This window comes from Haemaphysalis longicornis, unplaced genomic scaffold (assembly GCF_048455015.1).
Source record: "Haemaphysalis longicornis isolate Haplotype H1 unplaced genomic scaffold, Haemaphysalis longicornis Haplotype H1 scaffold_4, whole genome shotgun sequence".
Taxonomy (NCBI): domain Eukaryota; kingdom Metazoa; phylum Arthropoda; class Arachnida; order Ixodida; family Ixodidae; genus Haemaphysalis; species Haemaphysalis longicornis.
The window spans coordinates 19,363,872-19,377,915 of NW_027526361.1; the positions used below are offsets into that span (position 1 = coordinate 19,363,872).

The window sequence follows — 14,044 nt, forward strand, 5'->3', positions numbered from 1 at the left end:
TAAAAAAAAACAAAGAAATACCTAACGTTCGTGTGTGCGTGGATCGCGGCGACCGCCCAGCGTCCCCGGCGCCCGTTTGTCAAGCCAAGCATACCCACTTAGGGAGGTTGTCCAAGATGGAAAAAAAAACTCCACTACATCTCTTTCTCCACTTACCCCTACAACTGACCCTCTTGCTCCGTCCCGAACACTACCTACCACCTGGTCTGGGAATGCCCCTACGCGCCAAACCCCCTCCTTTCCCCATCGACATACGGCACTGTGTTCAGTGGCTGGACCTGTACGGTGTAGCCATGGAGCTTGGTCGACACAACTCATGAAAGGTCAGTGTCCATGCAAATAGCCTTTTGGATGGTCCTCGAACTGATAGCAAAGTTTTCTTGTCAAGCTCGGCCCGGCCAGTGCCTTCTACAATCAAATAAGCTTCCTTTCTGGACAAAGGATCATTCCATTTTGCGCATTTCTCACAGAAATCACGCAAAGGGAGCACTGCTTGATTACAGCAACGTCGCAGCGAGGACTGACGTCACTTTCTGCATCACACCAAGAAGTGATATGTTTCAGCCGGGGACGCTGATTTGCTTGTGGTGAGATGAGTGCTTGGCAGTGAGATGAGTGAGGAGTGAGGAAGCGACGAGAGAGAGAGAGATTAAACGTCACTCAGGATCAGATGGTTGTTACCCAGCAGCCCCATGTAGCCCAAGTCCAGTTTGTTGTCGGAAATGCAGAGATCCAGTGCCCTCCAGAAGGAGTTGGTCAGAAAAGGACATGGCCCGAGTCGGCCAGGTTGTACTCAGACAAATGCAGCCAATTCCTCGTAGTCCAACATGCCCAGGGGTCTATACGATGTCGTTTGTATGTTTGGTGTTCTCATTTAATGATCCTTTGCTACTGTGCTCTAAATACCTCGAGAACATGCTTCCTGCATGTTTGATTATAACTGGCATAGCCGGTGTGCTTGAATCCTGTGAAGTTTCCGTTGTGGTACCTGATGGCTGCCTATAGGGCCTGAGCCTCCATGTCTGCTACTGCAGAGAATTAGAGGGACACTAAACTTCTGTTTTTGTTTGCGTTTCATAGACTGGCCCAAATAGACACACTTCTCTTCGTTTATCTGTTTGATAAAACTATTTACCTTACAAAGCCTCAAAGAATAAAAAATACCATGCCACATTTGCGGCAGCCACGACAACTAACAGCAGTGATGCGTATTCAAGATGCGATATACGATTGGATGATTTTGATTGGTCGATGCTGGGCACCTTGGTATGGGTAAGGTGGCTGGAATGGAAGGTGTGAAATGCGCGGAGCAGTGCTTTTGCCCGCAGAGGTCCCAGTTCACGAGGCTGCCGCGAGGAGAGCATTGGGCGCCTCCGTGACCGACGGGGTAAGCCAAAACACCGGCGCAGTCAACGGGTTGGTGGCCATCTCCAGGCATGTAAGATTTTTCTTCCCCTCCCGCCGGAAAAAAAAAGGGCGTTACTTCGTAAGCGCTCTTAAAAGCTATGAAGATAAAATACATTTGGTTCGTTAAACAGACTGCACTGCACTGATACCAATTTTGCCGCAAAGGAATAATGGAGATATTAAAACCTAGGAAGCAGTAGCGACTCCCCAGACAATTTCCGGCGATTCCTCTATGACATCACATGATGTTGGTACGACTGGGGGCCATCGACCAAATTAGCCGCCACCGAACATGATTGTGCAATTTTAAAGGTGCCACTAGTTTCATTTGGTACTATAATTTGAATCCTAACGTGCAGTTAACACTGATAGCTTGATTTGATTATCATTAGTTGCATTGCTTCGGTTGAAGAACATTTTCCAAGCAAACCACGAAAGTCCATGGCATATCCACAAATGGTCATAATATCCAATGTGATTTAGGAACATCCATGTGATGTCCATAAATGTTTCTCCCAAGATCTGCTTGCGGACATCCATGCAGCATCACTGCAGGTGTTTTTATAATAGCATTGGCAATGTCGCTAGGACGTCCCCAAATTTAATTTTTCCTTATATCGAGAATTCGCATTCATACCGGTGTACATATAGGGGCCCCGACCACACCAAAGTGTGTCATAGGAGTCTCCCCCCCTCTCCCAGTCTTCCCTGAAGATTCTAAACATTTTCTGGCCCTTCTACACGTGTGCCCGAATGTCATTTGAGTAAAATGAAGGGCATCGAATGCCATTCAGAATCCACTGTGCTCCACTACAATTTCGATGGCATTTGAAAGCTTTAACAATCGCTAGCCATGCTGCGTGGCACTGCTGCTGTCGAGTTCTGTTTTTACATAATAATACAACTATCAAATTTAGCAGCATTCCTTGGCATTAAAATGGTACCAAATTATAACGCAAGCTTCGACACTGTTTTTGGTTAATTCTGAATCGCAATCGAGGTATTTTGTGCTGTCAGGCCACACTGGTTTGTTGCTTGCTCGCACTGGTGCCGAGAGTATGGAATTAACACATCTTGATATCATGGTTTAAGTGGACGTAAAGAAAACAAACTCCCACAATTAAGTACGCCATTAATGTATTTGTTTATACTGACTTGGAACGCTGTGCACGCGAGTGCTAGAAATGGCATCACCCCAAACATCTTTCTGGGTGCTCATTTAGCTCAAATGTCATTTGAGCTGAACGGCATTTTAAAACCTAGTGGAGCAGCACAACTTCGCATTTGAGTCAAATGACATTTGGTTCAAATAACAATAAGATGTTAGTGTAGCAGGAGTAACAGCCATACATCAAATGAAGAGTGTATACACCCGGTTACAACTAAAGAACGGCAACGGAAGTTGCCACTGTGTCTCATCACCGCAGCCGGATGTTGCTTTGCGCGGCGCAAGTAGTGCGTTACTGGGAATATTATGAAGATGGCACGATCCGTTTTCCTGATTTTGTGGACTTAATCTGCTTATAAACTACTGCAGTGACGGCAAATAAACTACGTGAGAAAAGGCAGGTGATAGCACACATTCATAGCAATCTCCTTTCAAAACGTGCGCGCCCGTTTACATCCGGGTCCGTCGCTTTGCCGGAGTGATATCGTACATGAGCTATTGCCGGTCCTAACTTGTTCCAGAGTATAGTTATTTGAGTGATTTAGAATTCAAGTCAAATCTAATTTGAGTTTTATTTGATTCGGCAATTCAAGTCAGTATTTCAGGCTGCTTCATTCCTGTGAATGAAGAACAAACGCAGGAATGCAAATTGAGCAATTTTTCAGTTTGCATCAGTTATTAATGTTCAATTTTTTTGTAATACATACCAAGTTTTTCTCATCTTGATGGACAACTGGGTCACGGCAAATATTCAGAGGGGCAAGTTTATAAAGGTTTGGGTTGCCTAAATGGTCTGCTAGACACGTGTAGCGACCGGCTCAGCCCACGCTGCAACCGTGCTGCACGTGCCTTTACGTATCGGCAAGGTGTGCTTTTGAGTTATGGAGTCAGAAAGGAGGAATAAACTTCATTTGCAGTATGCAATTTAGGGTGGGTGGCGACCACTGGGCACGGTCCTGTCAACTACAGCAGCTTGTTCTACCAGCGAATGGACTGGAGTTAGAGCATATGCAATAAAGGTATTTGCGACATGGAAGGGTGTTAGTTTGAAGGGCAGACAAGCGTTCTTCTGGTGTAGAAAGTATATAGTGGAAAGCGAGGGAAGGCTACAAGGGGCATTTCTGGCAGTGTGCACATAAAAAGGCTATATAAGAGTGGATTGGTCTCCAGTGTGCAGAATGGGCATGCCCATTTTATTCCAATTCAATTTCAAGGAATTAGAACTCTTGATTCTATTCCTTTCATTTAATCGGAATGAGATAATTTAGCCCATTTCCACTCCTGGAATGAACAGACAGTTTAATTCTATTCTTTTAATTCCTCTATGTAAAAACTGCTTCAGGTGCTCTATTGAGTTATCGAGGAACACAACAGGAATACCACTACTCGTGCTTCACTGCATGCTGCCATAATTACTTTGACGTCATGCAATGGTGTACCACAGTACTGTACAGAACGCCCCTGCATTGAAAGCTGCAGTAACCACATTGCAGTGGCATCGTGCACGTTCTACACAAGTGAACCTATTTTATTTTCACTGCCTCGATATAGGTTGCATTCGCTGGAAATGCACACACGCAGGCAACCATGCGAGTGCGCCGTCACTGGTTACGTCGGGCTCCGCAGGATGGCGGTACTTGTCAGTGCTAAGCACATGTGTTGGACGTTCCAAACTCTACCCCACCAAATGCAAAGTAATGCCTCAACCAACTCTAATATCAGTGCGATAACCTATCTGTTGACACCACTGTTGACAATCGGGTTGAAACAGAGCAGATGACACACGTGTTTTTTTCTGCAACATGTGGGCGCAGAGGCACAAGCCGCGCAATGTCCGTGGCAGTTTCCAGTGTTGCCAAGCAAATAAATGATAGCTGAACTTTTCAGTGAATGCCACCTATACAAGGAAGCTCTACCACACAAGACTTTTGGATTACCAATCGCTAATACGACCCAAACTTGAGTACGCATCACCCATTTGGAGCCCTCACCAAGTTTACCTGATCAACGCTATCGAAGCAGTGCAAAATCGTGCTGCTCGATTCATTCATTCTTCCTATATTCATATGATACTCTTTCGTCTCGCCGCAGAATCTCTACACTATCACTCTACCACAAGCTTTATCACAGTTCTTTCAGCCACCCACCCTACATCGCTCCCGCCGCGCGCATTTCCCCCCGCACGGGCCATCCACTTCCAAGTCTCCCGACCCCGCTCTGGCACTACAACTTTTAAATGCGAATGCATTTCTTAGTCGGGGGTTGTCGTGCTCCGTCGGCGTGCGCCTGCATTCCTCCAGCGCGAGCGCACGTGAGCGCGCGTTTCGCAGTTCTGCCTTCGTCGTCGTCGTCAATGCGAATGCATTTCTTAGTCGGGGGGTGTCGTGCTCCGTCGGCGTGCGCCCGCAGGTGTTATCTCTCCGCGCTCCTCCTCGCCCCTAGCAACAGCTGTGGCGCGCCTAGCAACCGGAGCAGGTGGTAGCTCGGGCGGGAGTAGTGGAGGGCAAGGAGAGAGGAGGAGCGCGCTCGGGCGTGTGAGGGCGCTCGCATCGCGGAGCTCGGGCGGAGTAGCGGAGAGTGAGTGGAGAGGAGGAGCGCGCTCCGGCGTGTGAGGGCGCTCGCACCGCGGAGCTCGGCGGGAGAGAGAGCTCGCGCGCGGGGCGGGCGTGTTGCGCGGGTCTCTCTCTCCTCTCCGCGTACCCTCTCTCCGCTCGCTGCGCTCGGAAAATGTATATAAATGCAGTGGAGCGCACGCCTCTCTCCGTTACTGCTTGCCGCAGCGCACTCATCGGTGCACCCAATGCATTCGCATTTCCGCACGATCCCCTTCGGGGAGGTGGGGGTAGTTTTTTTTCTGCATCTTTTTTCTGCCGCGCAGCTGCAGAATGGAATGGCCTTCCCCACGACATCGTTTCTATCACCTGTCCATCACATTTTGTTCAAAGTGTATCCATGTACCTGTCTTGTGGCATTTGTTACATCTCTGTACAAGCCACCCCTTATGTAAAGGGAGTCTTTAAGGAAATAAAGTGAAGTGAAAGTGAAGTGAAGCAAAGTCCTTTGATCCCCAGCAAAGCAAGGTTGAATCAATCGGCCTCTTAGCATTATATGGAGCTGCCGAACTATCAGCGCCTGAATTGTCGCATCACGTGCAACGGCAAGATGCAATAGAAAGTGGGGAAACTGCAGCCTACACCATGGCAAACATCGCTTAAAGCTGTTTTGCCGAGACATTTTACTTATTTTGCTTAGTACTCACCCACAATGTGCTCTTCCAACTTGCTCAGAATGAGAAAAACTACACATTTGCCTACCACTCCACAATGCCTACCGCGTAGGCTTGATCACCTACTGCAACTACGACATAGCAGTTGATATGGGAGAGTTCGGAGGACTTGTAAAAAAAAAGCTGCGTGCCTACCACTTGTCCCAATGGACAGCCACTGAGTCAAGCAAGTGACACCCGCAGATATTTTCTCATTCACTGAGACAGTTGTGGGGCTTTGTACATTTTTCTTTTTAATAAAAGAAATTGCATTTTCCTAGACACGTGCATACTTTTTTCATCAACAATGGGCGATAAACAAGTGTGTGCATGAGGACAATGTAGCAGAGTTAAAAAAAAAAAAGGGCCTGCACAGACATGCTTCAGTACATTGTTGGTACACGCTTCATCCCAATTTATCCCTGGAAATGAGCACAGCGTCAGCTCGCAGAGTTTCTCCCCGGTCTTTCGAAACACCGCAACCAGCGCAGTTCCATAGGTCCAAATAAATAGTGCGGGGTGGCAACAGAAGGGCCAGGACACTGCAGCTAAATATATTACAACTAGCCTGCACGGTGAAGCCATCCAGAAGAATGCTAGACGAAAGCTCAGGAGAGAGAAAAAAAAAGTGAGGTTGTGGGAGGGTAAGGACAGCAGGTGTGGCTGCTCACAGCGACGTGCCAAAAAGCGGTTCCCCTCCACTGACTGACACCCTGCGTTGCGCGTCCAACACTGCCACAAGCCACTGCCCGTTGGGCCACAGTGCCCCCCGCGGGGATGGAGGGGGAAGAAGGGACATCCTGGGGCAGCACTCCTCTCTCTCTTTTAAAAAGGCTGTCCACACAGTCTCTCTCTGGTCGAGGGGCAGTCTCCTAATGCGTCTGGCACTGCACACCGCCGCGTGGATGGAAGTGGTCGTCGTCTTCCTCGTAGGCTTCCCTCTGTTGGCGCTGCCGTCTGGCCTCCTGCTCGGGGTCCAAGTCCTGGAGCATCACCTGCGCAGTTCCGACGGGCGTTGAGCTTGGACCCTTGGGCTATGCTACTGTGCAGGGCCACGAGAAGTGCCCCACGATGTGTCACAGTGTGCTCAGATTGCAGCCATCACTGCACTCCAGCTCTAGAAATGCACCCTCTACTGCAAATGTGCATAACAACACTGCCCGCAAACAGCTGCATGGCAGCACACAATGGCTCTCAAAAACTGCTGCCGCATTCCAGATTTGTTAAAATTTATTGGCTGTTCTAGGGAACGTTGAGTTCCACAGTGAGAGATGCCCACACTAATGAAAGATGCAAAGAAAGGCAGGGAGGGGGCAGGTGTGGAAAAAGAAAGCAACACTACATTTCCTGCTACTGTGTATCAACGAACAACAGCTATATGTCCCAAGAGCTCATCAGTGAGGTTTAAAAGTGTTGCGAATTCTAGCTCGTGACTCGAGCGGCTGAAGTCGTCGCAACCCTCAGGGTTGCGCCCACCACGTCCTAATCCACTATGTAAACTCTCTCTCTCTCTCTCTCTCTCTGATGATGATGTTCACGTTGCATCTTCATCTGCCCCTTGCATTCACATCGAAGCCAGTCCAATCCGTCTCAACTGCATTGCTTCCTAGAACCTCTCAACGTGATCATGGCAAGTGACCAGAACAAGTCTAGCTGCAATGCTGAACTGATGCAGGCAGCTGAAGCCACAAACTGCAACTAGCATTAGCAGGGAGGGCCTGCATGTGATAATGCTACAGCATACAGTCTGCCACACCAAAGAGAAAAAATGCACAATGCCTACCCAGAGAATTTAGGCTACTATGGCTGGAAGAGCCTTGCGTATTCTCTATGCGTTTAAATGCTGTCAATCTCGATGGTAGCAACATAGCCCTGCATTGCTCTCGTACTGTACTCAGTTCCTGCCTGCATAAACTCCAGCACCCTAGGTAAGCTTATACTGCATCATGCACCTTTTCTACTCTAAGTGTGCTACATGCCATCTGCTAAAGTAGATATCACTCACAACCATCAATCCTAATTAAAACTCAATTGTGCTTTCAGCATAAAAACATGGAACCTTCATGCATGCTATCAGGCAATGAAGATCCATTCTTTCACTTCAGAAGCTGCACAAGGACATTTAAGTTGCTTCGGAAAGCAACGCAGCGAACCGCTCGCAATGCAAGAAAAGAAAGAAAAAATGAGGCCCACCTCCTCAGCGCTGTCAGGTATCATGATCTCTTCCCGGGAAGGCAGCAGCTCCTCCAGCTTCGGAATGGATGCGGGGTCGATGCGATCCGGGAAGTTGACCATGAACTGGATGATCAGCTTGCCTTTCTCAAAGGGGTTCCGGTACTGAGGCATGCCTTCATTCAGGACACACTTGACGGCACCGTTCTTGACAACCTCACCTGGAACAGCCAGAAAGAACTTGCGTCATTCATGAACGAACATCAATTCATTAGCGACACGCGAGGGCACTAACATTGCAAAACGAGGGCTCCTACCAGGCAGATTGGTGATGACCAACGTCCGGTTGTCCAGCGTGTTGATGGTCTTCTGGAAGCCGCACAAGGCTTCAGTCAGAGTGAGGTCCATGCGCATGATGAGGTCCGTGCGACTGCGCTTGAACACCTCGTGCTCCCGCTCGTCCAAGACCACGATGATGTCGCCGGGCTCCAGGCCGGGCTCCTGGTCACCCTCCCCGCTGAAGGTGATCTTCTGGCCGTCCTCCATGCCCTTGTCGATGTGCACCTCAATGATCTTGCGCTCGCGCACCACCTTCTTGCCGCTGCAGGCCTTGCAGCGGTCCTTGGGGTTGATGCGCTCCCCCTCGCCCATGCACTCCTGGCAGGTGCTCTGGATGTGCTGCACCATGCCGGGCACCAGCTGCTGGATGCGCACGTTCATGCCCGTGCCTCGGCAGCCTGGGCAGCGCTCCACCGCCCCCTTGCGGCCGCCCCGACCTGCACGCACAAGGACCAGGGTGGGTCACAATCCAGAGAAATACACGACACCACAGAATGAGAGGGCCACCACTAGAAGAAGCACCCACCTTCGCACTTCTCACAGATGGTGCACTTTTGCACGGACAGCTTGCGAGTGGCCCCGTTGTAGAGTTCCTCCAGGGAGACGCCCAGCTGGTGGACCGTGTTCTTGCCCCGGTTCTCCCGCCGCCGCCCCATGCCCCCGCCAAAGAACATGTCAAACAGGTCCATGGGGGCCGAGAAACCACCCCCTCCGCCACCGCCCCCTTCCTTGATCGCCTGCTCCCCTCCCTGGTCGTAGATGCGCCGCTTCTCTGCATTTGACAGCACCTCATAGGCCTGGGAGATCTGCTTGAACTGCAAGGGAAGAACAGGCAGGGCAAGCGGGTGAGGCTCGGGGGCAAGAAACACAGAAGCACAGCTGCGACACTCGGAATACAAAAATCTGATAATTTAACCTCGTCCAGAACTAGCCTTGCTCACAGAGAGAACCAACTCCCTTGGAGGACCTCTGAAAAAACGAAGGCTGACATCTGAAACCCGTTTCGGACGTGATAAACAAATGCGATTGGTCGAATCAGGTGACCCCAAACTATTGGAGCCAAATGTTTGCTTCATGTACACGAGATAATATATTACAGGGGTGCAACAGACCAAGAAGGATTTGCAGCGAATTTGGAGCAGCAAAATCTTTTTTTTTTTTTGGAGCAGGTAAAACCAAATTAGGAACAGGTTACGGCAAAAAGATTCCTTTATTTTGGAGCAACTAATACCAAATTTAGAGCAGTTTTTTTTTTACAAAAGTGCAAAAAACTAAATTAACATCAGTGCAAACGTATTTTAGCCTCAGTGGACAAGTTCCTGCAAAAGTGACCAACGAATTCAGCAGATCTGCAAGGCAAGATGTATTTGTGCAAATCTGCCAAGCAGGTTCGTCTAAATGCCTAAACTGCTTACAAGATCAAGAAAAAAAAAATTAGAATGCTATGGAAACAGCAAACGATATTTTAAGTGCGCATGCACTTTATAAGCGACCCCAAACCATCCACCGCCGGCGGCGGCGGCGGCGTCCGCAGTGCTCCTCTATATTTAAAAAAGAAACAGCATCCGGCGCCAGGTTTCGATCCGAGGACTTTGCGGCCGCAGCGCGACGCTCTACCGACCAAGCCACGGACGCGACGCTGATATCAGTGTTAGTGACGCGCCTTATATCTTTAACGCATTCAAACTACGTCGTCAGCGGCGTGCGTTGGCGACTCAGCGGCGTTATAGCGGCTTGATAACTGCGTGGTGTACACGTGATACTACAAACCCGATGGAAGAGATGGAAGAGAAGGCGGCGAGGCGGTGGGCTGCGGGGGCCGAGCGCAAGCGCCGCAAGCGGGCCGACAACCGTGCATTCGCACTTTCACATTCTCCCCCTCGGGGAAATGCGGGGGAATTTTTTTTTATTTCAGCAGCCATAACCTAACTGTACATTGAGCAGCCATAACTGTACATTCATAATCGTTATACGTATAGTGCATAGTCACTGAATGGTGTTGTTCCCACACCTTCACTAGTCATCTGCTCCTCCAGAAACAGAATAGCTCAGTAATTTCTACGGAATTTTTTAACTTCCCTCGGTATTGGTATTGTGAAGAGCTGAGGAGGTCGTTCTGCTTCCAGTTAAGGTATTGGAGGTGCAGTTGTGTCTTCAAGCAGCAGTTGCCGATTGTGCCTCTTTCACCAGAGCGCGTTGTTACACCTCAGAAAACTTGGCTAATAGCGGAAAACCACTACAAACACAATTGCCAGTGGTACTAACAGCTTTGCAGATGACAAAAGCGCCGCGGCCCGAACTATTTACACCAAGCCGCACTTAAATGTGACTTAGCACATTCGTGTGCTTATGTTGCACTCTTAGCAGAAAGCATTTCCGCAGCTGAAAGCTTGGGCACTGCTCTAAGAATGCTGAGCTCATTTCGAAGGTCCAAGACAGATATGCCACCATCCCCAAAGGACCGGTTGCTGATAGAGCCATTCTTGGATTCCCTGTGCTAAAAGAACTGCTGAAGGTTCTGACCACCAAACATTCTGATAATTTGATATTCCAGAGGGAACCAGGTCAGAGCGTCCTGAAGTACAAGCTTCAGTGTACATGCACAAGCTCTTAGCTTCAGTGGACGGGAGAGGTTTTTTCGCACACACTTATAGACAGAAAGTAGAATTTAAAGAAGAAAATCATTGAAATGAATCTGGCTTGTCATGGCTTTTAAGCTTGTTGTTGAACCACCCTGCATTTCATGTAAATCTGTTAAAAGAGCAACTCTTGTGTAGCTTATTTTCACAAAAATAAAATTACTGTACCACAGAACACGACTTGTCAACCGTTGTCACTGCAAGTCGAAAATTTGGGGTAAAATATGATGCTGAAGCAAACACAAATTGACCCTATATGTACCTGAACGACAATTTTTGATGACTATATTTCCCTAAATGGCATTTCTCTGTGCCTATTATGGACGCCTAAAACATTGATTTTTCGTTTCTGAAGCTCCGGTCTCTAGTCATCCCGGTTGCAGTTACTGGGCAGCAGCTTCCTTCCAGTTGCAGCAACAAATACACTCCAAGGCCAGCCACTTCAAGAAACGTCACAACAAACCGTGAACTGCTCTTGTGCTGGCAACTACAAGAGCACCTACAGTGCTTCCGGGTTGAAAGGAAGCATTACATGAACACTTATGCTTCAGGCAGCGAGTATATGACAAATACCACAAAGCAGAATGGAAGGCCATTATCCTGTCATAAAAGTTGTTCAATGGAACAAAATTAACTACCGAACCGTCAAGGGCTGTGGCAGCTTCACAATGTTTAGTTATGCATTATAGCCAGCATGTTTTTTTTTTTCCCCCCGAGTGGTATTTGTCACACACAAGATGCTGCCGCACGACACTTTTTGTACAGCTAGAGTATTACAGGTGAATCTAGTGGGGAAAAAAAAAAAAAATTTGATGAGCCATTCCACATTGTGAAAGAAGATGGCCAGCGAAGTTGGAGTCTAGATAACATGGCTCCCCATTACGACAACAGAAGTGAAATTCAAAACAAGGAACAGCAACCTCACTTGACAATGGGACCTCCGCCCCGAGTAGCGTGAGGAAACTGGACACGCAAGTGCAGACAGCTAGAGAGGGTGGTGCGGACGCAAATATGATTGACACAGGTTGCACAGCAGCAAACCTTTGAGCAACAATCCTTCGTTGTCCACCTACACCTCTATATTTTATTATCTTGAATACTGTGCCTGTTAACTAATCTAGTCAGAATGCATATCCAGCTGATCAGATACGCTTTCACACAGAATCAAATGATTTTGCATCCAATTCGGGACCAGAGTTTTTGCACATGCCGAAAAAATGTGCATGGAACCCTAGTAAAAAAAAAAAAAATTGCACAACATCACTGCAGGAGGAGGCCACTGACAGGACTCTTCATGGCAGTGTGGGTCCTAAATCATTGGCACTTTTGTTGAATTTTGGGTGTTTCAAGTGCAACCAAGCTGGCATAGTGTGCTCGCGTCCACTCTCAAAGACTGACGTACAACCAGGGTACGAGATAAGTTAGTCACTGCGGCCGTTTCTTATCATTTTTGAGATGGACGGGAGAGAGGGGTGCCAAGGCCAACAGGGGCATAGCGAATGTTTGAATAATTTAGCGCGAAATTACATAGTGATCAAATGTAGCGCAGCAGAAACACTACATTTGCCGTCTTGTGAATAAAGAATCAGTTGGAAGTGAGCGCTCGTCCGTGTGTATTCTTTCCGTCCCGTGTTGAATTACCAACTAGCCCAGTCTACAGCTTTACTTAGCGAAATTACAGTAGCAGGTGTAAGTTAAATCCTTGTGTAGTTTTTTTTTTTTTTAAGAACGCCGCACAACATGACAAGATGCTTTAACATTGTTCTGCTTAAAGTACACCCAGCAGTATATTAACGATAATTAGTGACTACGCGGACAAAGCCACGCAATTGCCTTGCATCACAGCACCAATGAATGGGATCGACTAGCGCAAGCAACAACAGTTATCGCAACGTGTACTGGGCCGCAAGGTAAGCAAGGTCAGCTCGTGTGCGGATGCTACAGCGCCTGGGTTTATAAAGAACGAGTAGCATTTACCAAGCAAATGCGCTGTGATCGCGAGTTCGCACGACCGCTAAAACAACGTGGCAGCGCCGTCATGGTGTTCGCGTTTGGTGGCGTCACGAGGTAGCGGATGAGGCCGAATACACTCGGGCTATGTCCACCGAGAATAAAAATCTCCCACTACTTCAATGGTCGAAATAGGCATAGCCGACTGAATTCATACGACCCGCCGCCTCACCCATTCAGATTAGCGTTGCGAAAGAGGCCCGGCCCACGACTTTACAGCACGCCTGGCACCAGAAGAAACGCAAGACGAAGGACGTATGCGCACTTACCCGTTCGCCTTCAGCAGGATTTTTATCCGGGTGATATTTTAGCGCTAGTTTTCGGTACGCCTTCTTTAGCTCATCTTGCGAGCAGGTAGGTTTCACCCCGAGGACGTCGTAGTAGGCGGTTTCCTTCACCATGGCGACGTAGCCTGCACGTCGAAAAAAGTAATGACAGTTAAACAGGATTTTAGCATCGACAGGGTGAGCCCGCAGTGACCTCGTGGTTAATGGTAACACACCATGAGCTGCACGAGGAAACAATAGAAAATGCCGGTCCACAGCCGACAACGCACTGCAGCTTACATTATGTAACGCAAATACAGTCAAATACTCCTTAGACTCACTTGAATCGCCTTTGTTTAAACTAATTCATGAAAGGAGCCGTGAATACGGGCTAGAAATGATCGATGGTACAGGTGCGAGTTACCACTAAATTGCTAGTAAGGCGTAATTTGTCTCGCAAAAAAAGTATTTTCCTGCTTTGCCGGAACACTTACCTTTTATTTATTTGTGCGTAGTGATGCCCAGCAGCCGAAGACAAGAAAGCAACGCTTATGCCACGCTACGGCACACTGCAAGATACCCCGAGAAATGAATGACGAATCCCCACCGACCTCACTGCAGAAAGTCCAGAAAGTTCCAGAGAGATCCTAGCAGCGCAAGCCTCGTCTTATAGCGAAGGAGAGCGCATGCGCTAGCAGTGACGTCACAACTAATCACTTGCCGAGTGACGTTGGACCCAAGATTTGATCATGCATGCGCTTGAATAACAAAAAAATAA

At 48.3% G+C, this 14,044-nt stretch overlaps 1 protein-coding gene across 1 annotated transcript; it reads right to left on the reverse strand.

Moving 5' to 3' along the window:
* Positions 1–6,068: 6,068 nt before the first annotated feature.
* Droj2 (DnaJ heat shock protein family (Hsp40) member A4-like) lies at positions 6,069–13,946 on the reverse strand. Its single transcript, XM_077706094.1, has 6 exons — positions 13,761–13,946; positions 13,270–13,412; positions 8,878–9,166; positions 8,330–8,788; positions 8,034–8,233; positions 6,069–6,835 (listed from the first exon to the last, which is right to left on the reverse strand). The coding sequence occupies exons 2-6, from the start codon at positions 13,399–13,401 to the stop codon at positions 6,713–6,715; spliced, it is 1,203 nt and encodes a 400-aa protein (XP_077562220.1). The 5' UTR covers positions 13,402–13,412; positions 13,761–13,946; the 3' UTR covers positions 6,069–6,712.
* Positions 13,947–14,044: the final 98 nt, after the last annotated feature.